This window comes from Mytilinidion resinicola (genome assembly GCF_010093595.1).
Source record: "Mytilinidion resinicola strain CBS 304.34 unplaced genomic scaffold BDZ99scaffold_6, whole genome shotgun sequence".
NCBI lineage: Eukaryota > Fungi > Ascomycota > Dothideomycetes > Mytilinidiales > Mytilinidiaceae > Mytilinidion > Mytilinidion resinicola.
The window spans coordinates 769,957-792,853 of NW_022985442.1; the positions used below are offsets into that span (position 1 = coordinate 769,957).

The 22,897-nt window shown below is 49.6% G+C and overlaps 6 protein-coding genes across 6 annotated transcripts; 4 read left to right on the forward strand and 2 right to left on the reverse strand.

The window, feature by feature from the left end:
* Positions 1-323: 323 nt before the first annotated feature.
* Positions 324-7,531, forward strand: BDZ99DRAFT_518138 (uncharacterized protein; the record flags this gene model as incomplete). Its single annotated transcript, XM_033725265.1, has 8 exons — positions 324-445; positions 512-1,304; positions 1,357-3,377; positions 3,425-4,048; positions 4,199-4,569; positions 4,621-4,898; positions 5,133-5,249; positions 5,306-7,531. The coding sequence occupies 8 exons, from the start codon at positions 324-326 to the stop codon at positions 7,529-7,531; spliced, it is 6,552 nt and encodes a 2,183-aa protein (XP_033579243.1).
* A 2,137-nt stretch (positions 7,532-9,668) lies between these two features.
* BDZ99DRAFT_461013 (uncharacterized protein) lies at positions 9,669-10,688 on the forward strand. Its single transcript, XM_033719516.1, has 2 exons — positions 9,669-9,725; positions 9,775-10,688. Exon 2 carries the CDS (start codon positions 9,858-9,860, stop codon positions 10,200-10,202), a length of 345 nt encoding a protein of 114 aa, XP_033579244.1. The 5' UTR covers positions 9,669-9,725; positions 9,775-9,857; the 3' UTR covers positions 10,203-10,688.
* Positions 10,689-11,194: 506 nt separating this feature from the next.
* Positions 11,195-11,984, reverse strand: BDZ99DRAFT_461014 (uncharacterized protein). The gene is made up of 3 exons (XM_033719517.1): positions 11,878-11,984; positions 11,635-11,827; positions 11,195-11,582 (listed from the first exon to the last, which is right to left on the reverse strand). The coding sequence occupies exons 1-3, from the start codon at positions 11,956-11,958 to the stop codon at positions 11,326-11,328; spliced, it is 531 nt and encodes a 176-aa protein (XP_033579245.1). The 5' UTR covers positions 11,959-11,984; the 3' UTR covers positions 11,195-11,325.
* A 989-nt stretch (positions 11,985-12,973) lies between these two features.
* On the forward strand, positions 12,974-13,779 carry BDZ99DRAFT_558135 (P-loop containing nucleoside triphosphate hydrolase protein; the record flags this gene model as incomplete). The annotated part of the gene is made up of 3 exons (XM_033727223.1): positions 12,974-13,051; positions 13,144-13,292; positions 13,334-13,779. The coding sequence occupies 3 exons, from the start codon at positions 12,974-12,976 to the stop codon at positions 13,701-13,703; spliced, it is 597 nt and encodes a 198-aa protein (XP_033579246.1). The 3' UTR covers positions 13,704-13,779.
* Positions 13,780-14,313: 534 nt separating this feature from the next.
* BDZ99DRAFT_264111 (uncharacterized protein) lies at positions 14,314-15,161 on the forward strand. Its single transcript, XM_033713822.1, has 3 exons — positions 14,314-14,340; positions 14,386-14,752; positions 14,812-15,161. The coding sequence occupies exons 2-3, from the start codon at positions 14,536-14,538 to the stop codon at positions 15,063-15,065; spliced, it is 471 nt and encodes a 156-aa protein (XP_033579247.1). The 5' UTR covers positions 14,314-14,340; positions 14,386-14,535; the 3' UTR covers positions 15,066-15,161.
* A 1,542-nt stretch (positions 15,162-16,703) lies between these two features.
* BDZ99DRAFT_264115 (cysteine proteinase) lies at positions 16,704-18,527 on the reverse strand. Its single transcript, XM_033713823.1, has one exon. The coding sequence runs from the start codon at positions 18,374-18,376 to the stop codon at positions 16,721-16,723; it is 1,656 nt and encodes a 551-aa protein (XP_033579248.1). The 5' UTR covers positions 18,377-18,527; the 3' UTR covers positions 16,704-16,720.
* Between the last annotated feature and the right edge of the window lie 4,370 nt (positions 18,528-22,897).

The following is a 22,897-nucleotide window of genomic DNA, read 5'->3' on the forward strand; positions in this document are numbered from 1 at the left end:
GAGAACCTTCGTACTGTGGCGCAGTCCAGAGGGGCGCAGCATCTTGAGTGGTGCGCGATCCGAGGCCGGCGCGTCGCCCGATTCTAGATGCAACAAGGCTACCTCCGTCCTCAGCTCCCTCTAAGGGGATTATGTCTAAGCCTCGAGACATGCCTCCCGCAATATCTCTCGAAAACTGGCCTTCGATACTCTCCTGGTGTCGTAGTCACATTTCATGACATGCGCGAGGGCAGCGTACGACCCTCCACCAGCGACACCACGCCTCCTACCCTCTCAGCCTCGTCAGGACCCTGACCGGATGAGAGCGTCTCTGTTGCTCTCAAATGGAGACTCCCGGTCAGCGCGATGCACGATGTCTCATAGAGAAGATTGGTCGCGAGCACATCTTGAATGGTGCTATCAAGGGCACAAGGTTTGAATTGCTGGTGAGCAACTGCCTTGAAATGTAACGTTGCTTCACTCTCTATGTTGTTTGTCGTTTCATGCAGCTCCGACTAACACTGTTACTTAGCCTATCAAGCCAGCTATACGAGAAATCGACACATTTCCTACTGGAACTCATTCAGAATGCCGATGATAATACCTACGATAACCCAAGCCCAACGTTGAGCTTCTCCTACAAACCTGGAAGTCTTCGCATCGATTGCAATGAAGTCGGTTTCACAGCGGAAAATGTGGAAGCTATATGCGCGATCAGTCGCAGTACAAAGTCGGGCAAGACGAGTGACGGGGAATACATTGGCGAAAAGGGAATTGGCTTCAAGTCTGTGTTCAAGGCCTCGGATGTGGTGTGGATATCATCCCGTGAATTCACATTCAAATTTGATAAGAGGGAGTTTCTAGGCATGGTTGCCCCTATATGGGCAGACTTTCCTGAACCGACGCGGCCAGGTTGTACTTCGATCTATCTCCAACTGTCGGAGGGCTATGAGGAGGAGACACTTATCCACGAGCTTTTAACATTCGATACTAACCTGCTTATATTCCTCCGACGTGTCCAGGAGATCAACATTCGAGTTTCACGTCCGGATGATTTAAACGAACCGGTCTGGGAAAAGAGGATTCGGAAAACCGAGAGCCACCAAGGTGCGGATCGAGTTACAGTCTTGTATGCCGGAAAGAGCACTTTCCAGTATCTCATCAGGACCCACGTTATCAAAGATCTTCCCAAGGAGCATAAGCGTCCAGACTGGCCACAGACGAAAATTCTACTTGCCTTTCCTACAGCTGAGTTCCCCGAACAGCCTCGCCTGATTCCCCAGAACGTGTATGCATTCCTCCCGATTAGAAACTATGGCTTGAAGGTAACCAGATCTCTCCTGTTTGCTCACCTGCTTCATGTCTGATATCACATAGTTTCTTCTTCAGGGAGACTTCCTCCTCACCGCCAGTCGGGAGGATATCGAAAGCACTCTGCCATGGAACCGCACCATCCGTGATGCTTTGGCAGACGCATTTCTCTTCTCAGTTGACCATTTCAATAAGGGAAAGCTGAAGTATGCCTGGTCTTACTACCTTCCATCTGCTTCAACGGCAGCATCTTCTTTTCTCGAACCAGCTATTGCATCCATCTTAGCTCAACTTAAAGAGAGCCCGGTCTTGGAGTCTTGTGCAGGAACTATGGTGAAAGCTTCATCTCTAAAGCACGTACCACTGGATCCGTTTGGGGATAAAGACGGCATCCCCTTTACCCTGAGCTCATACACCGCCGACGGCTACCTGTCATTGAAATATCCAGCATGGGCTATTGAAGGAACAAACTCGATTGGCGCGTCCCAACTTTCTCCGCGGGAGTTTTTGGCAGATCTCAATTCCGCGATAACTCAAGATCCGACAATTTTTCGTACAAAACCATCCACATGGCATTCACAGCTTGCAGAAACTCTCGTCAAGCTTTCAACCGATGCGGAACTCATGTTTTTGATACAGGATATCTGTCTGATCCCATTACAGGATGGCAACTGGACTTCAGCAAGAGGGCAGTCGATGTTCTTTTCAAAAAGCGAAACATCCCTTGAAATCCCCAGTGGCATCGAGGTGCTCATCGTCGACTCATCCGCAGAGTCTGATCCAAATCGCCGCAAGCTCTTCACGACTCTCGGCGTCAAGGCTTGGGAAGCGCCTGAAATATGCCGCTTGATAGTACGAGTACACGAATCTGCAGACTTCGACCCCAAAAAGTTAGCAGTGGAGCAGCTCATCTCTCATGCAGCGTTTCTCTATAACGCCTCATGGCAGCCGCCCAAGACCGTTGATTTATGGTTTGCAACCATGCAAGACGAGCGGTGCCTCGGGAGGAAGCTGTACATCCCCGGAAGTAGTGAGACGAACTCCCCCGCAGCTCGGATATTTGCGCAACTTCAGAAGAAATTTGCAGTCATTCATAACGATTACCTCAAGGCATTTGCCTCGAGTCCGGACTGGCCCGCTTGGCTGGTCAGCAATCTTGGGCTCTCAAAGGTACCGCGCTTGGTCACGCCGCATGTAGAGTCGAAACCACAACCTACTCAACCTACACTGGCGTTGGAGAGCCCAAGATTGAGCCCAAGTATACTGACCAATCAAGCGGGCCAGTCCGGGATCGATCCAATCCCAGATGACGTATTGGAGGACTTCGATTTCGACAAATTTCTTCATACCGAAGATAAAGATGTGACAAACACCGCTGTCGCATTTTTCGATGAATTTTCACTCAATAAACAATATACCGCCAGTGGCTCTACGAGCTCAGAGGATGGTTCAGCCGACTCGCCAATTCGCGCCTCACATGGAAGACCTGCGGGATCCTTGCGAACTCGGGAGGACAGGCCGAAGGACGGAAGAAAACGCAAGAATTCCTTAAGTGATTCTATTCCTGAGGTTTTGATACCTGTCCCCCCATTAGCTCGGGTTGGCGATACTGAAAAGACATTCGCTCTATCGGAGGAGTTCACTTTCATGTTTCGTGAATGTCATTCGTCGGACGTCCTTCAGCTCCTGAAAGACAACTGGCACTACTATTCTCAGTGGATTGATGGAGTTCACATGAAATGGCAGGACGCTGATTTCCTTGATTCAAGCTCCCAGCTGAAAAACAGTATCGGAGCCTGCCTAGTGCAAAGTGCTAAAGGATCGTTGTCGCTACAAGATACAGTTCTCCCAACGATTGACCGCCAACTTGATGAAGGACGCCTCATACCCGCGGTGGTTATCATGGACCCCCAGCACCCCGAATGGACACTATTGAACTACTTCGGCGTTATCGTGAAACCAGATATCCATTACTATCTGCGCTGCCTGATTGCCATCTCCGATGAGCCTGTTCCTGATGTCGACAACGTTGCTTATATATACGAGCAAATCGAGGCCAGATACAAAGAGAACGAGGAGCTTATCAGGTAGGTCTTCTCTTGTCTAAGATCTTTTCAGGTACTAAAAGTTGAAGCGCGGCATTCCGTGAAAGAGACATCATCCTCGTTCATTTGGAATCACCACGATCGACGAAGCCAGCTAGCTGGACGAACATGAAAGAATGTATCTCGCGAGATATCACAATCGAGTCTAAGTATCCAACCAGCTCATATCTCTTCCGGTGTTTGATATCTCCGGGAGGAGACCCCATTGCGCCGATAGTTGCAACTGCGACCTTGATCACGAGCTCAACCAAGCTGGATGATATCTCCCGTCTCTTTCGCGACATTAGCACGGCTCTGAAAGATGTCAACACCAGCAAGGCTGCCCAGCTCCTTAGGCCCCTTCAAAGCAAACAGATTTTCCCGATCACGAATGGTCCTGGTAAATCAAAATACGACAACCTCCTGGATTTATACAACACAAGTTGGTTCATTGCTGATAAACCGCTTATCCGAGAAAGCTTTCATGGCAAAATTCCCTTGCTAGCTTTGCCAATTGAGGATCTACCTGCCTTGCAGGATCTATTCCGCGTTTTGAGACTTGATGGCCGCATGTTGTCGAAACTAGCGACGAATCGGACACAGGCGAAGGGGCGACACTCTACTCATTGGGCTTACACGGCGTCGCTCCGCGAAAAGGCTCCATTCATCAAAGCGTAAGTACTATTTTTCAAATGAACATCTTCCTCGGGCAGCCGAAGTCTCCTAAAGAGGAGATGGACACAAAAGGTTAATGTTCCTAAATTTGTTGAGAATCATGTGGTATCCGTAGGGTATCGGCTAATTCTCCGTCCTCTTCTGCATAGTCTGGTACCCCATTCGTACCACAACAGGATGACTATTATCCGCCAAATCGACGAAGTGAGGGTCAGTGTTGCAATAGACATACTGCAGACCTTCATGTTCAATCTCGCTGGTACCGAGATCCAAGGTAATCCTGTTCGTGGTCAAGTATGTCTATCTGACACAGGGCACTTGCTCAATCTCCTCATGACGGAAGAGTGTGCGGCGGCTCAATGTCCACCCTACGAGCTAGTCAGCCTCATTGCCGATGCCTGCGCAATCAAAGATCCGAATCATTTTTCGCTTCTATTCACAGCTCTAAGCGGTTCCAGCATGGAAAGCATTTACTCTACATTTACCCAGCAGGGCATATACATCAAGGGTCTGGTGTTTGGTAAGCTAATGGAATTTATGTGTTATTCAAAGGCTGACTTGGTGGACTCAGACAAATCGAAGAACAGATACCGAGCCCAAAGAACGGATTTGATGCGTATCCCTTCTCCCTTTTGGGGTAGTGTGAACCGCATGGGATCATCTTACAGAGACTCATCAGATGCAATGACATTTGACCGCTTTCAAAGGGGAGAAGTCGTCCACAGTCGCAATGGAGATCGACGTTTGCCTATGAAGCAAATCATTGAGGAAATTCATTCTCGCCGCCTCGTACTTGCGGATGACAGGATCGATGGATGGGATCATATTCAATACCTGGGAGAGCATATGGTACGTCGTTCCCTCGTTTGCAATCCGTCATCTAACAGGCTGTAGATTTCGAAAGCTTTGCAGTCTCGCTTAGGACAAGCCTATAACCCCGAAAGAAACTAGACAAGCCGTCTACGCAGCAGATCTGGCCATAGACCATTCAACAGCTCAACCGTTTGTGCAGCGTTCACGATACGAGACCCAAAAATACTAGATCAGATGACTGACTTCGTCACCCAATATGGTCAATCTCAGACTCCCAAGTGGAAAGAAACACTGGAGGCGAATCCACCAGTCTACCACCTGGACGTAGTTGTCAGCAAAGGGAGCAAGACCTCGTCATTTGTCATTACCTCATCGCAGGTCGAAAGAGTGAGCATCTGATATCACTTCATCTCTTTCTGTGTTTGCTAATCACAGACTTCTAGATGCGACAGCACAGGATGCATGGCAATGCCTACGAGGTGAACACCGATGTTGCGGTCCTAGTCCGAGTCAGCGATGTGTATTCCGATGACCTTTTATCTGCCGAATTCTTTGTCGACCCGTGGCGGCTCTTCGATTCCAATGAATTAACTCTCGAAAATGATTGGATCTTCAAGGGCGCAATACAAGAAAATCTTATGGGTCCTACACGAAAGAAACGCAAGCTCAATGGTCCCTCCATATCATGGGCCATGCCAGCAGCACTACCTGCGATACATCAAACCAGCATGCCGAAGTTTCGTGCCCGGAAGGATAATGAAACATTCACTCATCGACCTTTAGACTCCGGAAATATTCGCTTGCTGTATCTTCTTCCAGGAGAGACACGCGATCTGTTGCAAGGCGTGATCATTCATGTGCCTTATAGGTCTCCTGGAACATATCGAGCTCTATCATATGTATGGGGCACGAACACGCGAACGAGCGAGTTGATGACTCCCGATGGTATTCTCCGGATCACACTTTCTTTGAATAAAGCCCTGCGAGGCTTACGACACAAGGTCAAAGCGATCATGTTGTGGGTAGATGCTATATGCATCAACCAAAAGGACAACAAAGAGAAAGCGCAGCAGATTCGCCTGTTGCCAAATATATTCCAGTCCGCAGCCGCCACGTATGCGTTTATTGAAGGCGGCAAAGGAAGCGATAAAGCCATAGAGATGCAGATGCAGGTACGAGCCAAGGCCGAACTTGATGAAAGATCGAAAAACGAGGCATGCCCAGCAGACGGAGTAGAGTCGGAAATAGGGAACGATTCAGGCAGCGAAACAGATCCCGAAGAGGGCATGGAGACGAATAATAAAATGATCTCAAACGTCTGGCCCAGTACCGATGGGTGGCCAGCGGATTTGCCTAGAGTCCCTGCCTCTTGGAAAGGCGAACCTACTCCCCCTCTAGACAATCCCATCTGGACTTCCATTGCAGCAGTGTTCACCCTCTCGTGGTTCCGAAGAGTCTGGATCATCCAAGAGATCGTAGCAGCGCAAAATGTGAAGATCGTCTGCGGCAAATGGATCATTGACTGGAACGAACTCTACCTCGCCATGGAGATTGTCGACCGCCAAGTTCAGCTATCGGACCACGACTCTTCAGCTCTCAAATCGACCTGGGAACCTTTCCTGTCTCTCGCAGCACAACGCGAATGGGAGGCTCGGCAGCTTCGATGGAGCCTCATCATGCTCCTCGAAAACTTCCGATATTCGGAGTCAACACTCAATCGAGATCGACTGTTCGCTTTGCTAGGATTGGCTTCTGACGGCAACGAGGCGGCGTTTGAGCCCGATTACGATAGCCCGTTGGAAGCTATCGTACTGAAATTCGCTCGGGTCTTTGTCCGGCAGGGGAGAGGCATGCAACTGCTATACCGAGCTGGCCTGAACCAACAATCAGATAAATTCGCATCTTGGATTCCTGACTGGACGGCGCGACGACCGGGCAGTCTCTACGATTCCTCTGAAGGCGGTGTTACGTTTGCGGCTTCTGGACCTCAACAGGCTAAGATCAAGTGCGTTCCTGATACAGACGAGCTGCTTGTAGACGGGTATGAAGTGGATGTCATCGAAAGTATAAGCACGACATCGAACGGCGAGCAAGAATGGGCGAACTACTTCCGAGAAATCGACACCATGGTCGATAATGCAGTCCTGAGTCCAGTCCGAGATTCGCGCGAGGACTTGAAGTGGAAAGTGCCAGTCGCCGGCGTGCTGTATCCAAAAGTAGCGGTCTCTGGGGGTCTCGACTTGAAATCGTCGTATGCGGCGCTACGGAATTATCTCAATAGCAAGCAGAAAGGGAAAGCGAAGGAGACGAACGACTGTCCCATTAACGGCACTGCGTTCGCTTCAATGTATACCATGGCCCTCGAACACATGGCGACCACCGCCTTGCCGAAGCAGAGTACGAGTTATACGGCTGTGCTTGGGGACACTCTTCACGGATGGAGGTTCGTGATTACGAGGAGGGGATATGTCGGCGTAGTGCCGAATATGGCCAGCGTTGGCGATGTTGTGGTTATATTGAAGGGCGGACGGGTTCCGTTTCTCCTTCACGCGAGCGAGACGAGATCTAGTGCCTTCAGGCTTGTCGGGGAGTGCTACGTTCATTCGATCATGAATGGGGAAGGTTTGTCATTGCCTGGGGTGGTTGAGAGCAAGTTTCGCCTGCATTAGACATTGGTGAGAGTCTGTGGCCTGCATGTATGGGCATTTAGATGAGATGTAGATACCATGATCCTGCACATTGACTGCTTTATTCGCTTTTTAAATCACTCTATTCTGCAATTTCCAGTGTCCTTATGCAAGACAATAAGCGACGCATTTGTCTCAATGCTCAGGATGAACCTTGAAAGCGAACAGTCACGTGCGGGCCGAAAGATGACTCAACCTAAACGTGGCAGTCTTGCCTTTAAACGCGCTGAAAAACCCCCTCGGCATTCCGCCGACAAGATGGTATGTCGGCATAAGGATTGCATGAATCTAAATCGAACCTTTGAACGAAAATGTGAATGGAGGTTTGCCCCCTTTGACCATGACTAACTCGACACCCTATAGTAAACACATGGGCACAAGGGCGAGGATGAGGATGCTGAGAGCCCAAAGGGCCTCAACAACGAAGAAGACTTGGTCTAAGCTAGACGGCTTCGCACGCAAACCCAAGCTCTCCAATCCTATGTCCGCTGACAGCGAGGTCGACCAAGCCAATCTTAGCGCCAAGGTTAAACAGCTGGAAATGCGGATACTTGAGTTAGACTAGGCGGGGAATTTGAAGCCAAGGCGAAGCAGTAGGAACATCTGACAGCACTACTAAGTTCGTTCTTTTTGTATGTGTATTCTGCGGATGTAGGGAGGACGATAGGAGAGGACATGTTGTCTGATGAAAGATTATAGTTGCTAAATCGACCTCGTCGCTTTATTAGTGTTTAAGGCGCGAGACATCTCCTCTCCAGAGAAAAGACCAGTAGGCAGCAACATCATCATAGTCTCGTGTCTAAGCCACCTTTAACCCCAGTTTCGTCTCGCCACCAGCAGTTGGGGCTTCCATGTCTTCCTTCGAGGCTCTTTTCAGGTGGAGGTGATTTCTATATGTGGCTAGTAGAAGCCCACTACGGGAAGCCGCGGACCGAGATAGTCCTTTGCCTTAAACGGTGTGAGCCTCGGCTCGAAGGGAAAAGGTTTCATCTGGCCGCGAAGCGGATGCCAAGTGCCTGGCAACGACACCGTGTAGAGCAGGTGTCCTATTAGTAAACAGTTGAGGTCAGTCCGCTGGTCCCCGAGACATGCCCCAGTATCCTTCCTCCCTCGAGTCCAGCAAGAACCGGGGGTGGCATAAGATTGCTGATGGATCTAGCACCAGCAAAGACTAGGGAGTTGCATGAATTAGGGCCTAAATTAAACCTTGTAGGTCTATAAGCCCAAAAATAAGTAAAGTTCCTATCTTAACCCTTCCTGTTAAATATAGGTAGAAGTCGCTTAGTCTTAGCTTAGGATATACATACCTTAGTATAGCTAAGCTTAGGCTAGAGCATAAGCAGCTTAGTTCCCTAATTAGGAAAGAAAATTACTTATATACATTGGGATATTGTTCTTGCTAATGCACACTATTAAGATAGGCTTATATTAAATCCATGGTTGAAATGGGCTCTAAGAGTCTATTTTAGAAGGGCCGTTTCGGGCCCAGAAGATGGACTACAATCCCTAACCTTCTTACCCACCTACTTACCTAGCGCTTACCCACCTACTCACCCAGCGCTTACCTACTGCTCACCTACTCCTACTCACCCGGCACGCTTACTCCCCACCCATTACCACTGCTTATCTTGGTGCTCCCCAAACTAGCAAGTAGAGCAAAAATGTAAAGTACATCTCCTTACTTTTCTATGGTTTGCCGCCTACGGTTAGTGACGCCGACGGAAGCAAAATTCGCGCAGTTTTAATATAAGGATAGGTTGTCATGCTAAGAATGAATGAGGCAAGGGTGGCATTATGATGTTGTATGAAGGTAGAAAGCGATGTATTAGAATAATGTTTCCGCTTTAAAAACGCGGAGGGTGAGATTTTCCGACCGGGCACGCTAAACGTGCGAAATCAAACACCTCAAGTTTCTGCGGTGTTTGATTTTGGGTTGATACGAATATATGCATGTCGCAACGATCCATGAGATGTGCCACCAGGTAGACCTAGGGACCACTCAGCCTATCGATTACGTTGCTCAGCCACAGCGGCGCAGGGTCACGTGAACAGCGGGGTCGGAGAATGTGCACATTGGAGTGGTATAACAAATATTAGTATATCCAATCCCTTTCGATCCCTCCTATAGTCTCTACTTAGAATTTACCTAAAAGCCGCACCCAAGCCCCTTTAGTAGGTAATACTGCTCACTCTAACTCTGCCGACTCTGCTCACCTCATCTGCAGTTAAAGTAAAGGAACCTTTTATCTCCTTTGGAATTCCGAGAGTTACACCTCATGGCTGCATACTGGTCGAGACAATCGCCTTCATGGAATCTCCAGACCTGTGCTGGCACAGCTCCGAACGCCACTACATACTCTCAAATTCGACCTTCACCAAGAGAGAACTGCGAGAAGAAGAACTTCCTCGGTCCCTATATACGGGAGAACCTGTTTGGCCTCGCCATTCTCAAGAGCGATTGCAAAATAAAGCAGCTACGCTTCAATCTATTGCCGCGAACACAAAGATTCCAGTACCACAGTTTGAAAACATCTACATGAAAGACGGATTACTCCATCTTCAGACAAAGCGTTCGGACGGTGTTCAACTCAGTACGATCGATCCCTCTCAGAAGGCCGACGCTGTAGCAAAAGTAGAGGAGACTATGAATTAAAGTATATTGCCTCAACTCAACAATTTCCGGCGAGACTTCATGGGAAGTGTGGATCCATCACTTCCCGTTTTCCCACCGAGTCGGATTATGTATCAGGAAAAAAGATCTAAGTGGCCTCGGAAGCGTTCAGATGCCCCAGAGTATGCATTATGTCACATCGACCTTGGCCAGCACGGTATTATGGTACACCCGGAGACCTATGAAATTGTAGCTATCATAGACTAGGAGTTCTGTGGGTATTGGCCGGCGAAATTTGAGCTTCTTCTTTGGAAATATTCACGGACCGAGAACCAGAAGATGTACCAGAAATACGCTTCACAGATAGACCTCATTCTTTAAACTGGGAGAAAGTTTCCTACTGGGCTATTGACATTGTGATCCACTCATTTAGCAGCGCATTGGCGAACTTCTTATTTCCAACCTTATCTTCTTACGAAGTGAAGGCCCATTCAAAATAGTTCAATTTAATGCAAATATAGTAGCCCACCACGAATATCTATATAGTAATAAAGCTCTTCGGGGCGATGGCGACCGGTAAGCGCGTGATTCATGAATTTAGATTATATAAACCAACTCCAGAACTCTTTTGTTATCTTATTAGTAAATGCGTTTACTAACTTCCTTAATAACCTTCTCTAAATAGTCGCCCTAGAGTCCCCTCTCTAATTCTCGCCTACGTTTTAATTCTACCTAATATCTATGGTCTAAAATAGTGGTATAAAAGCTAGAACCTGTCGTATTTCATTCTGAATCTAGTGATCGGGGCTGTCATCCCCGATAAGCTCCGAAGGCGTATGGTACCCAGCGCCAGGAAACTGCTGACGCGATCGCTGTCTCTGATCCTTATCTCAGCGCCATCAATATATTGGGGGATGGTGGGCGACGGGACACCGGGTGCAGCCGCCGACTCGCGGCGAATGGAAGAGCGATTCGGACTCCGTTTGTTGCATGATTGCTGCCAAATCTGCACGTTTATGCACAGGGAGACAATGAAAGCGAGGCTGCTGCTAGAGCGGCATAAGCGTTATTCCGAACTACTTAGGGCATTTAAAACAATCTTTAGACAGCCACATCCCCCTTGCTAATCTACCGCTAGCCTCTTTTAGGGGTCTACATAGGCTATTTATCCATTCTGCACGGCACTTTCTCTTACGGGATCATATGGCTTGCTTGAAGCTAGTGGCTGCTCAGCCAGAGGCTGCTGCTCGTGGGGTCGATCGGTTGGCTTGATTGAAGTCATAGACTGCTCATCCAGGGGCTGCTGCTCGTGGGGTCGATCGGTTGGCTTGGTTGGAGCTAATGGCTGCTCAGTTGGGGGCTGCTGCTCGTGGGGTCGATCGGTTGGCTTGCTTGCTTCCTTGTGCGATGGAGTTCTTGCCACTGAAGCTTAACTTAGTAACAGTATAGTAACCATGATAATATCAAAACTAACAATGGACCTTCCGCACGACTTGTGTCATGCGCCAGTCAACGACGTCAACATCTATTTTATGTATCTTCTCCTCCAGCAGCTGTTTAACCACACGCTCTTGGATATCCGCTTGGGTGTCTGCATAAACCTGAGTCCAACGAGTCCATTCCGGATGATCTGTGGCAAGTCTTTCCGCTTCTTGCTTTGTGACGGCCTGCCGATCTTTGTTAACAAGGACTACGCTGGGCTTATATCCCTGCTTACCAGGAACCGCTTCCACTCAGTCGAGTTAAGTCCAGCTCTGGCCTGTGCCTCAGCAGTCTTGGCGCTAATCTTGAGACTCATTATGCGTGGTGGCGTTGAACTGTGACAGTTCCTAAGATTTCGAGCGGGAGTCGTGTTGTCGAAGCGGGGCTGTGGAACGAACGCACTGACCACATTGACCGCATTGCCCACATTGTCCGTCACGTCCATCACGTCCGTCTCGTCCGTCGGTGAAATGATAATTATTCTGTAGTATCCCTTATTCTCGTCGGTGCCGCTGTATTTCGTAACGCAAGTTGTCGCGGCACTTACACTGTGGAATTTGTATGTCAAAGCTTTCCAGTATCCATTTTCTTGCTGACATTTGTAGGCCTCGCTTCTCCTCCTCTCATTTGTGAGCCTCCGTTGGGTTCCCAAAATTGGAAAATATATCGAACACGTTATGCCAAATAGGGGTACACTTCGTAGTCTGGTCTTCCCATCGAAATTTACTTCAAAAATAATCCTCGTAGAGCCCCATAACCGGACGGTAAGTAAAGGCTTTATTACTAGCCGTCTCCTCGAGGCTGAGACAAGTTACAGACAGTTTCCCACGCCACAACGGAAGTCAAAAATCTCAACAATATTAGCGAATGTGGAGATGGGGATTTAGGAATACAAGCTGATGTGAACAAATTTGGGTCGTGCAGCAGTCAGACCCTCGCGGTGACCAATAGCCAGACGGTAAGTGATGTCTTCATTCCCGTTTTCAAGAGGCTAAAACGAGTTACAGACATTGAGCGAAGAATATCTCAACAATCTACGCGAATGTTCCGGCTGCGGTTCCTGTGCAAAGTTCAGACCGGACGACGAGTGTTGTTCTAACACAGCATTCTATGGGGAGCTCCCTCCGAGGTTGTGCGTATGCTCACACCCGCCCGGCAATCACGCACCACCTGGTGCGCAGGCCGTGAGCGGTGAAAGCGGGTTCAGCTCTTCGAAACAGCTCGCAGTTACAGCTGGTCTGGAATTGGGGGTGGACCTTGGAGGTCCCAACCCTCTGGTTCGCATCTTGCCCCCGACTCGAAAGCAGATTAGCAGTCTCCGGACACCCACAATGGCGGGAAAAATGACTTTGTACAAGGTCGTGGTGCTGGGCGACAGTGGCGTTGGAAAAACAGCCTTGACCATCCAGGTGGGCCCCTCCACACCGGTCAAATGTCAACCACTAACTATATTTCTAGCTTGTCTAAACCACTTCATCGAAACCTACAACCGGCCATAGAGCAATCATACCGCAAGCAGGTGCAGATTGACTCACAGTCATGCATGCTGGAAGTGCTTAACACCGCAGGCCAAGAAGAATACATTGCGGCGCTGCGAGACCAGTGGATACGAGGCGAGGGCTTCGTACTGGTATATAGCATCTCGTCCCGGTCGTCTTTTAACCGCATTAAAAAATTCACCATCAAATCAGACGGGTCAAGGCATCCGGATCTCCAACATACCGTGGCTCGCCGCCGAGTGCACCATCGAATGGCTCCGGTTTTGGCCTAGCTCCCGTTATGCTAGTGGGCAACGAATGCGACAGGGAAGCAAAGCGCGAAGTGTTCACAAAGGAATGCAGTGCACTCGCCCACTCGCTGGCATGCGGCTTTGTACAGCGCGCCCGGAATAGCTCACTCGAAAAGTCCGCGATGAGCTTGGCGGCCAAATCACTCCTTCAACGCAGCACGACCTTCCCGTCGCGCCAAACCTTTTCCTGGCGGCCAAAGGGCCGGATGGATCTGCTGCTGTGGCTAAACGACAGGCTTGTTACAACGGCGCGTTGGAAGCGAGAGGCATAAACAGTCTTCAGTCATATGGTAGAAACAACCCTGTTTCCGACAACAACGCTTATACCATTACGTCGATTTATCACAACGGCACTCTCAAGATGTACACCAGCCACCCTACTCAGCCAACCAGCCCTGGAGTTCGGCCTGAATACCACATGACCTAAATTAACGGATACTCTATGACTGGCAATGCCGAAATCTTCCGCGAAGGAGCCAGAGCGTAAAGGAATTTAAGAGACTGGGCAAAAGAGCAGAGGAACGAGGTGATCCAACAAGCGAACGAGAGAACAAACTCTGTGCAAGCAGAAGCATCGACTGGTGATGCAGCGGCCAGTCCGTTATGCCCGTTCCGCAAAGCTCCCCGGCAAACGTTGCGACAACTCAGCAGCGCGAAGAGTGGTATAGACGGATAGCAAATTTCAATGTCGCAAAGAGAAGACATTCGTAAAGGAGCAGAGCGAAACTCCAGCTGATGTGTGGGTTTACTGTGATCAAGGTCAAGGAGAGAAGAAATGGAGGAGTTGCATCTGGATCAGCGCCATCTGCAGTATCCCTTTCCTAATGCCGTGAGACAGGCTTCGACAGCCGGTCGCGCCGCTGTGAGTTGCCATCCATCTGCAACAATACACCAGACGATTTTGTCAAAGTGAGTGGGTTGTATTTTTGCCGCATACGTGCTAATATACGGCAGCTGGGCCGGAGCTGAGCTGGGGCCTGAGCCGACCTCAGCCACAGCGGCGCAGGGCCACGTGAGCAGAGGAGGTCGAGAATGTGCAGTTTTGGGTCAAATAACAATTTAGTTCAGTGATAAGCGATTCAGTACATCAAGATTCACTGTAGTATGACTATGAAGCAGGGTACTTCTAGCGTCAGCCTCTCTAAAAGTTTGATTTGGCGTCATGTTACTTGTCATTTGCTAAATACAAAGAGCCTTACTCGTTGGCAACGTCTCAGGAGAGTCGCAAGGCTGCCGACCTTTATCAATGGACTCCCAAATCAAAGGCTACCCCGAAACGATACGCTAGGCGTTTCAAAAGGATTGACTATTGGGAACCTAAGTGAGTTCTCGGCAAATTAGTCCTGGTCACGACGATCCGCTAACGAAGTACGACCACAGTGAAGAGCAGTATAGAGAATTTGATATACCGTTCGACCTCAGCAAACTTGAGGTACCGGATATGGGGCGGGCCAGTACTCTCAGCTTCATTGAAATATTACCTGTATGCTATATCGGTGCTGTTCTTGGCGCGAGGTTCCGACTTAACGGCTTCTTTCGATGCGAAAACCACGGTAATGTTTACGCTGCGGAGGGCCTCTGCTTTACGGGCGATCGATACGAGATTAAGGAATACAAATTACTCAATGTTCTGAAGAAGCTATACGCTTCTCGTGTCAGGAACCTTAAAACGTTAATCTCTAGGCCGTTATTCGCCTGCTCATTTGATCAAAACGGCCGTAAATTTGTCGTCAACTATGTGAAGAACGAATCGACTGGGAGATCGAGTGCGACGCAGAAAATATCATATATTGGGGCTATTGGGAGACGGGGGACGAAGGAATTTGATGAATCTTTCTTACAGCTCGGTCAGTCTGCTTGCTCACAAACCGCACCCCCTTCGCCACCTTGACCCCCGTCACCATATACACCGACCCCGCCAGCCTCCGCTGCTCCAGATACGTCTTCTTGGCTGCCACGCACGACACGCTATTCTCGACATAACCCTACGCTGGCTCGATGAACGCCGTCTCCAGCCGCACGATCTCCCAGCGCGCATCGTCGCCCCGCTCGCCGCGGACGCTCGCGTCGGCGCCGAGTGGGCTGCCCAGCTGCGCGAGGAACTGCGCCTGCAGGCCCAGTGAGCCCGAGAGCGCGAGCGAGTGGCTGAAGACGTAGCTCGCTTTGAAGGCGGTGCTGATGGCGGGGAGCGGGGCGAGGGGCGGGCTGAGCGCGCGGTATGGCAGGTGCATGTCGGTGATGATTTGGCCGAGCTGGATGTGGGTTGTGTTGTAGTCGGATGTGGGGAGGATGAAGTAGGCTTTGCGGTCGTGGATTTTTGGGTGTTGGTTGGGGAGAGCGGCGTTGGGATAGAATAGGGGTGTAGAGAGGAGTGTGGTGTGCAGGCTGCGGGGACAGGAGCTGAAAGTTCAGCTTGGAAGGCTGTGAGACGGTGCTTGGGGGGAAGATTGAGGAGGCCCTGCAGGTCGCCGGATTAGGTAGACCATTTCACTAGGCGCTAGTGTCCTAGAAGAGATCCAGTGAGGGTAAAATGATAGACTTTAGAGATTAGGCTGAATTAAAGAAACACTATCTAGACCTTTGAAACTTATTGTGAAATCTAAGAGCTATACTAATAATAGGTGTGAGAAGAAGGGTGTAGTAGGGAACTTTAAGATGAGAATTGATTTTAGTTGTTCATTCAGATGCTGTAAGGAAAAAGCGAAAGCACACGGTAGGAGTTTCGTGATAGAATCTATATAAAATCGTACAAAGGCATATTGAGAGAAAAAGACGAATCATTAAAGAATCACTATACGTGGCCAAGAGGTAGATATATGACCCGTTTAGGCGAGCACGTGACTAGCACCAGCCTCGCATGGAAGACCCAGGCGTACAGACCTAGGCCTACGTGTAGCTGCTGTATCTGCTGTAGGTAGGGGACGGAGACGAATCCCCAGGAGATTCAGCTCCGAGGCCTCACGGCCGTATGTATTATACGCGGTAAGCGAGCACGTGATTAGGATGCTCCATTAGGAACGACAGTTGATGGTTACAACTAGCCTTATTCTCTTTGTGGAGCCATGGGACCATTCTGGATTATTTTTAATTAATTCTCAGCTCATTACGTACTGTTTTCAACATTCATGTGCCAGTATGCTACCCATTCAGACGAATGAAATACCACGGCAATCATCCATCCCGGTTCCTCAGGAGCAACACCGCGGAGCAAAACGAGTGTGGAAGGAATCAAAAGCCCCATTCTCAATGTCCTGAAACTAACGTTTCATTGCAAAATCCCACTTCGCTTTTACTTCGCCGTACCGATACAGCAAAAGTACTCTTTGAAGGCCGACGCCTCTAGAGCCAACACGCCCCCGTGATCGAGGAGGGAAGCCGGACGCCAGAGCTGTGGCTCGACTTGGGTCAGGAGGCCTGGGGAGCTGGTCAAGCTGACGGGCTCAGTGACGCCCCACGGGTTTCGCAATATGAGGTACTGCTTCTGCCCGACAGCGGACCAGCCCAAGACGGAATAGGCGTGGTTAGCTACGAGGTTGCTTCCACGGAAGATGTTTCCGGAGGCATGGGTGTAGGCGCACATCGGGTTGATGGTTTTGAAGTTGACGGAGCAGGATCGGACCAACCCGATGAGCTCATGCGCGGGGCGGTCCTCGGTGAGGAAGTACTGTGGCTCCCTGCCGTTGATCTGCGCCATGGCTTTGATCGGGTCGCCGTTGTGGGTTTGGGTGATGTCGGGACGGTCCGACGACGTGCCCGTCACCCACTTGGCGAAAGCCTTCTCGTATAGCATGGGCCAGATCTCGCACCCATCGCTCGCGCGGGCATAGATGGGTTCGTGGTCCGAATTGTTGACGGGAATCTCGTAGTTGACCTCCACGGTGGCGGTTGGGGCATTATTGTCTCCCCCTTTGTCGTGGAACTTGACGGCGAAGACGCGGCGCTTCCTTTCATCCTGGTCCCTCTTTTCGTCGTGGCTCTGCTCTGGATGGGCTGAAGAATGCTGTGTGCGGCGATTGATGATCGAAGGGTTGGCCCAGAACACGGAGAAGATTGCTGCGATGAGCCAACTGTTGCCAACCGCTCCCTGGACAGGGTCGTCAAATTTGTTCCTGGAGCAGTTGTTGTGCAAGCCGCGTCCCATATGGAGCCTCTCCCCGATGCCAAATGGCTCTCCGATATGGAACTTATCAAACCGATTGATCATGCGCCTGGCATCATACCAGCCCTGGTACATGTCCTGCCAAGAGCCGTTGGGTGGGGTCCACTGGCCCTTTTCCATTCTAAACGGAAGAGCCAACTCGTTGAGCGTCATGGTGACCTCGCTGTTGGACACCGTCTTGCCCATGTCATGAGCGTGCAAAACCAGGCGGAGCTTGCCATTCTGCATACGGGCCATCTTGACCTGGGTTTGCAGAATGTCCTTCATCCCGAGCTTTTCAAGGTCCTCGGTCGTCCGGACCTGGGAGAGGTCGGGAGTCTCGAGATCCTCCTCATTCAGGATCTTCATGTCCTTCTCATCCAGCTCTTCCGCGTTTCGGTCATCTTCGTTGAGCCTCAGTCCGGCGTAAAGGCAAGGATTGTGCTTAAGGTCGAAGAGCTCATCGTAATCAGTCTGTAGAACATCGGAGATGATCCGCACCGAGTTCATGGAGCATTTGTCGATCTTCCGACCAAGAAGCGCCTCAACCAAGGCATATGGGTTGATACAGCCGACGTGAACGCTCTTGGGCGGCTCGTCCGGTTCTGGACCTTTGACGGAAAGCACGGCATCATGCTTCACATCGACGAGGTCATCATAGCCGGACTGAATATCGGCGTTGATGGTCGACGCCGGGGTGAATGGATTTCTGTCAATCTTGCGGCCGATGAGCGCTTCGGCGAGGATGTATGGATCTATGGAGCCAATTGGGGGGTTGTTGGCCTTGGAGTCTTTGTTGTTCAACATGTTGAGATGGTGCGAGAGGATATTGCGGAGTTGTAACGAATTTGAATTGGATGGAGATATGAGGAGTGGTAGTAACAAGAGCTCTTAATGTGATCTGAAGTGAAAGCATTTGAGGGTATTTGAGGAAGTACTTATACTTTCTTAGTGTAAATCTCACACACTTCGGATGGAGCTTTGTCTATGACGAAATGTGGACCTAAGGGATCATAACGGTCGTCACGGTTGAGGCATCTAAGCAGTCTAAAATGCGGGGAAGCGCGCAGAAGAGATCGATATGATGCGTCGTCAAAGTTTATCGAGTGGCCGTTACCTAAAGGAGCTCAAGAGGGGACATAGAGTGGTCTGATCAGTACCGCAGCTAGTGGGCAGAGCTCGTCCATCGTAAGTCTAGAAAGAGTCTGGGGTGTTACATCAGCGTTGTTACCAGAAGAAAGCTGTTTACCCACTATGATTTGTACTATGTAATTGATCCTAGAAAATAAGTCGCACTTTATAATCTTGATTCATGACTGCTCTTGGGTTGCAGTTAACGTCGTTGTTCAGTTCGTGAACATACCCTCAACCTGACCAGGGTCGGATCTCCGCAATATCACACGGCTTCACCGAGACACCCCTATCCTTCAAAGTGACTTTCGTCTTGAACCCCGACTGCAAACCCCGCTCGAAGACAACCCCGCTCGAAGAAAACCCCGCTCGAAGACCCGCTCTTTTTTTCCGGGGCCTCATCACCTTCAACCATTTATTGAGAGTTCGTATGATAGTCTAGTCATGAACTGTTTCATGACGGAGACAAAGCCGACATTGCAGGCTGGAACATTGGGATCCTGCATGTCGGAATTGAAGTGCTGGGATTCAAAGTGCGGGGACGTAAGGACAAATACGCGTTCGAGTACCCGTGTCAACGCGAACTAGAGATGCCTATAGCCTTTGCTGGGTAGATGATGTCCTATATGATGGGGCATTGGGACAGTATTGTTCTAGCAACCAGTTCTGACAGCTGCGGGTGCACGCGTCCCAACTATCTGCAGAGACGAGAACTCGATCTGAAGAACCGTGTTAGCCTGCTCTCGTGAGTTGCTGCGACTCTTTCGTTAGCTGCTGCGAAGAATACTAGCGTAAGGTTGATTGCCTACGCAGTAAGCAGACTATGGTCGGGCCTGAGTTCTAGATCGCCAAAAAGCAGTAGCGTTGATTAGTCTATTAAACTAAAATTCCGGCATAAGTGAAAACAATCTGCAATCAACGCACTATTCCTCAATTAGCTTCTATCACATGTCTCCGCCTCCTCAAAGTCAACGCAGACCTTCTTCTCGCGGTACGGGCACTGGAGACGTGTATAGTCAACTCAGTCAGTGGAAATAAACTCCTACCAGTTGACCATCCTACCTGCATCTTTGACGATAGTGCGCCCGCATTCTCGTATAGCGTCAGTAGATCCTCCACAAACTTGTGCATCTCCTCTGATAAGTCGCCCATGTCTCCTCCACCTGCGACGCTGTATGACTCAGGTTGCAGCACTACAACCTAGGATCAACAACTCATATGCTAGAAAGCTACTCTCCGAACATCAGCTGTAGAGAACACAGCTGAGATCTCAGCTGTGCTGAAAACTCAGCTGTGCAGTGTTCAGCTGAACTTACTAGCGCGCCACCCAGGGGGTGGCCCCCCTTCCTTCCCCTAGTATATATACAACTAGCTAGACGTCTATAGAAATGAGAGTTCACATCAATTTTAACCTGAGTGTATGTGACCGGCTTGTTCAAGAGCTACAAGTCGCCGCTTCGACTTAGCCGGACGCGTCGCCGCTTCGACTTAGACTTCTCTGATTGCATAGAGGAGGTGCTTGAACCAGTAATAGATGAATGGAGGACGAATTGCGGAGAATGCAGCAAGACGCAGCGGCGGCTGGGGTCCACCTTGTCGGCTTCGGCGTCGTCTTCCAAGGCAGCATTCTCCTCCACATAGCCCTCGTCCGACAAGACGTCGTTTTCCTTGCGTCGAGCTTCCCTAGTGCGTGGCCATTGTTTCGTACTGTGCTTCCGACGCGGCGAGCGACGGTTTATATTTCGCATACGTAGGCTGGAGCGGTATCTTGGGTTGTGGTAGACTGGGGCTGGCGGGTCGGCGAGCCAATCGCGGATGGCGGCGGAGCATTAGAACTAGTTAGTATAGTGGCATACCTAGGTAATCCCTATTCGCCGAGTCCCCCAAAACGACATCCTCAACGCAAGACTATCTTTTACCCTCGCCGATGATGATTACTATGTAGCAGTCTGCGGCGCATCTTGTACTGGAAAGTCGACTCTGACAACCCCATTCGACCCTCGGCGAGTTTTGATGAAAACGCTGCTGTTATAAGAGAGGTCGGGCAGTGTACACATTAGGGTGGGGTGGTGTAACAGCATAAAACACCCCAATATGCACTCAAGTATAGTGAAATCTCAGTAGTTTGATACCGGGTTATAGTGATATATTTTGTGCAGTGATATTTTTCGCCGGATGGTCCAGATTTGTTTGGGGTATGGTGATGAGCTAATTACTACAAAGGTATATTAACTCTAAGCCCCGTTCACACATGTTGCACTGACTAGCCAGGGGTAAATTTCGTACATATGGGAAGGAGGTCTGTGTTAATCTCGCAGTTTTGAGGTTAACTGACTACGAAGTATTGGCTTACAAACAGTGATACTCTCAATATTGTGATATGATCCCTCAAAAAGAGTCGTATCGTTAGAACCAGAATGTACTGTATTTCACAGGGAGGGTTAAGTGTCGGCTTGGCATGTCGCCGGGCCCGTTGAGCTGCGGCCTGACGCTAGCACATGGTGTATTTGCCGTCTCGCGCCTCGCAGAACCGTCACTCGTACAATAAACAACAGCCTGATGCTAATGGCATAGCACCTCTACAAAATATATGACCTCTTGCGAGCCGGAAACCCAGGTCACGTTGTGTTATGACGACTGTTTCATTAATACAACTGCCTGCCCCACACTCGAGCTCAAGGGTAAAAGCCATAATCAAAAGCGCTAAAAATAAGCGTTCCATTGGTACTCATCGAATAATAACACAAACTCATCAACTAACTAAATTTAGACCCAAACTTCTCGAATCCGAGATCTAGCCGGTTGCAAAAATATGCCGTCACTCCAACAAACACCCTGTCATTCTCAATATAGAAGACCTGGTCTGGACCGACGAATACGCTAATAACACCGAAATCATCTTTGCGTGAAAAGAAAGGAAACATGGCCTTGCAGCTTTCGGGATTAGTCTTTTTAGGAAGAAGTATCTTTTTCGTCGCTAGACCGGCAAACTCTGAGGCAGCAGGTCAGCGATTTGATTTGTAGATTCAGAGGATGTTTTACCGTTGTGAAGAAGGTCAGACCTCCCCCGGTTGCAGGTGCCTCCACTCCTACACCCGAGAAAAGACGCGAAGGGCGGTGTCTGGATACTACGACAGTAATCTCTTCGGAGTGTTGATTCTCGACCCAAACGCAAGGCGGTATTCCTTTCACGACTCTAGTAATCGCCCCAATCACTCCCTGTTTCAGAGTCAGAACACTGCTGTCTATCTGAACCGCCATGCCAAAATATTACCTTTGGTGCTGCGCCTCCTCCGCCTGGGGAATTGGCGATGAGGTCCGATATTTGCTGCCAATCTTGTGCGTCCTCAGGCTCTGGAAGGTCTGCGATTTCATTGGGATCCGATCGAAATCTTCTTCCCTTTCTTTGCTTTCACGTTGGCGGGGGCTCGCATCATCCAATTCGAGACTAGAAAGATGCTCTTGAACGCTAATCAACTCTCCATTCGATATAGGAACTTTTGGCCGAAGCAGGAATGGAATCTGGATGATATCATAGAGAACTCTAGTTCCCTTACTCTCACCGCCAACTCCTCGCGAGTCGCCATAGGCCAGGCTGCGAAAGAGGTTTTCCAGCTGCGGGCATTGCGACGCATTTCTTCTTACTATATTCTTTTGACATCTGGTGTCACTAAATATTGGAGATCCGCTGGTTCGTTCGAAATGATCAAAACCAAAGCTTCCTTGACTAGCTAAGATTTCGGAACGTCATCTGGCCAACTGACTGGCAGATCTGTAGGCATGCCATTTTGTTATCCATTGATCTGACAAAGGGAATATCAAAGACAGACACAAAGACCCTGGACTTTTGATCCAAATTGTGTAGATGGATATGGACGTGTGATTCTTCCGTCACTAGATCTCGACCATTCGAGAGAATTACCCGCTCTTGATCTCTGTTGTTCACCAGGCCAAACTCGACATAGACCTTATGCTTCAATTTTTCTTGTCGATTCTCGCACTGGAGCGAAAGGAGATGTTGCGCTCTAGCCAACTTTTCTGCATTCTTAATAGCTGCCTCGACAACGTACGGTGATGGGGTACCACGGCGAAGCTCATGGCAAGCAACGTGAACTTCGCGATTATTGACCAGAATGATCTGCTGGCCAATCCGAAAAACTTCACTAACTATGTCGAATCCTCATCATTGGAAGCGTT

Bases quoted from the DNA above. Each gene is read 5' to 3' on its own strand.
- BDZ99DRAFT_461013 (XM_033719516.1), top strand. From the start codon at position 9,858: ATGGAATCTCCAGACCTGTGCTGGCACAGCTCCGAACGCCACTACATA.
- BDZ99DRAFT_461014 (XM_033719517.1), bottom strand. From the start codon at position 11,958: ATGAGTCTCAAGATTAGCGCCAAGACTGCTGAGGCACAGGCCAGAGCT. The intron at 11,828-11,877 runs GTAAGCAGGGAT...AAAGATCGGCAG, and splicing joins CTGAGTGGAAGCGGTTCCTG to GCCGTCACAAAGCAAGAAGC. The intron at 11,583-11,634 runs GTTAGTTTTGAT...GTTAAGCTTCAG, and splicing joins AGTCGTGCGGAAGGTCCATT to TGGCAAGAACTCCATCGCAC.
- BDZ99DRAFT_264111 (XM_033713822.1), top strand. From the start codon at position 14,536: ATGACTATGAAGCAGGGTACTTCTAGCGTCAGCCTCTCTAAAAGTTTG. The intron at 14,753-14,811 runs GTGAGTTCTCGG...GTACGACCACAG, and splicing joins ATTGACTATTGGGAACCTAA to TGAAGAGCAGTATAGAGAAT.
- BDZ99DRAFT_264115 (XM_033713823.1), bottom strand. From the start codon at position 18,376: ATGTTGAACAACAAAGACTCCAAGGCCAACAACCCCCCAATTGGCTCC.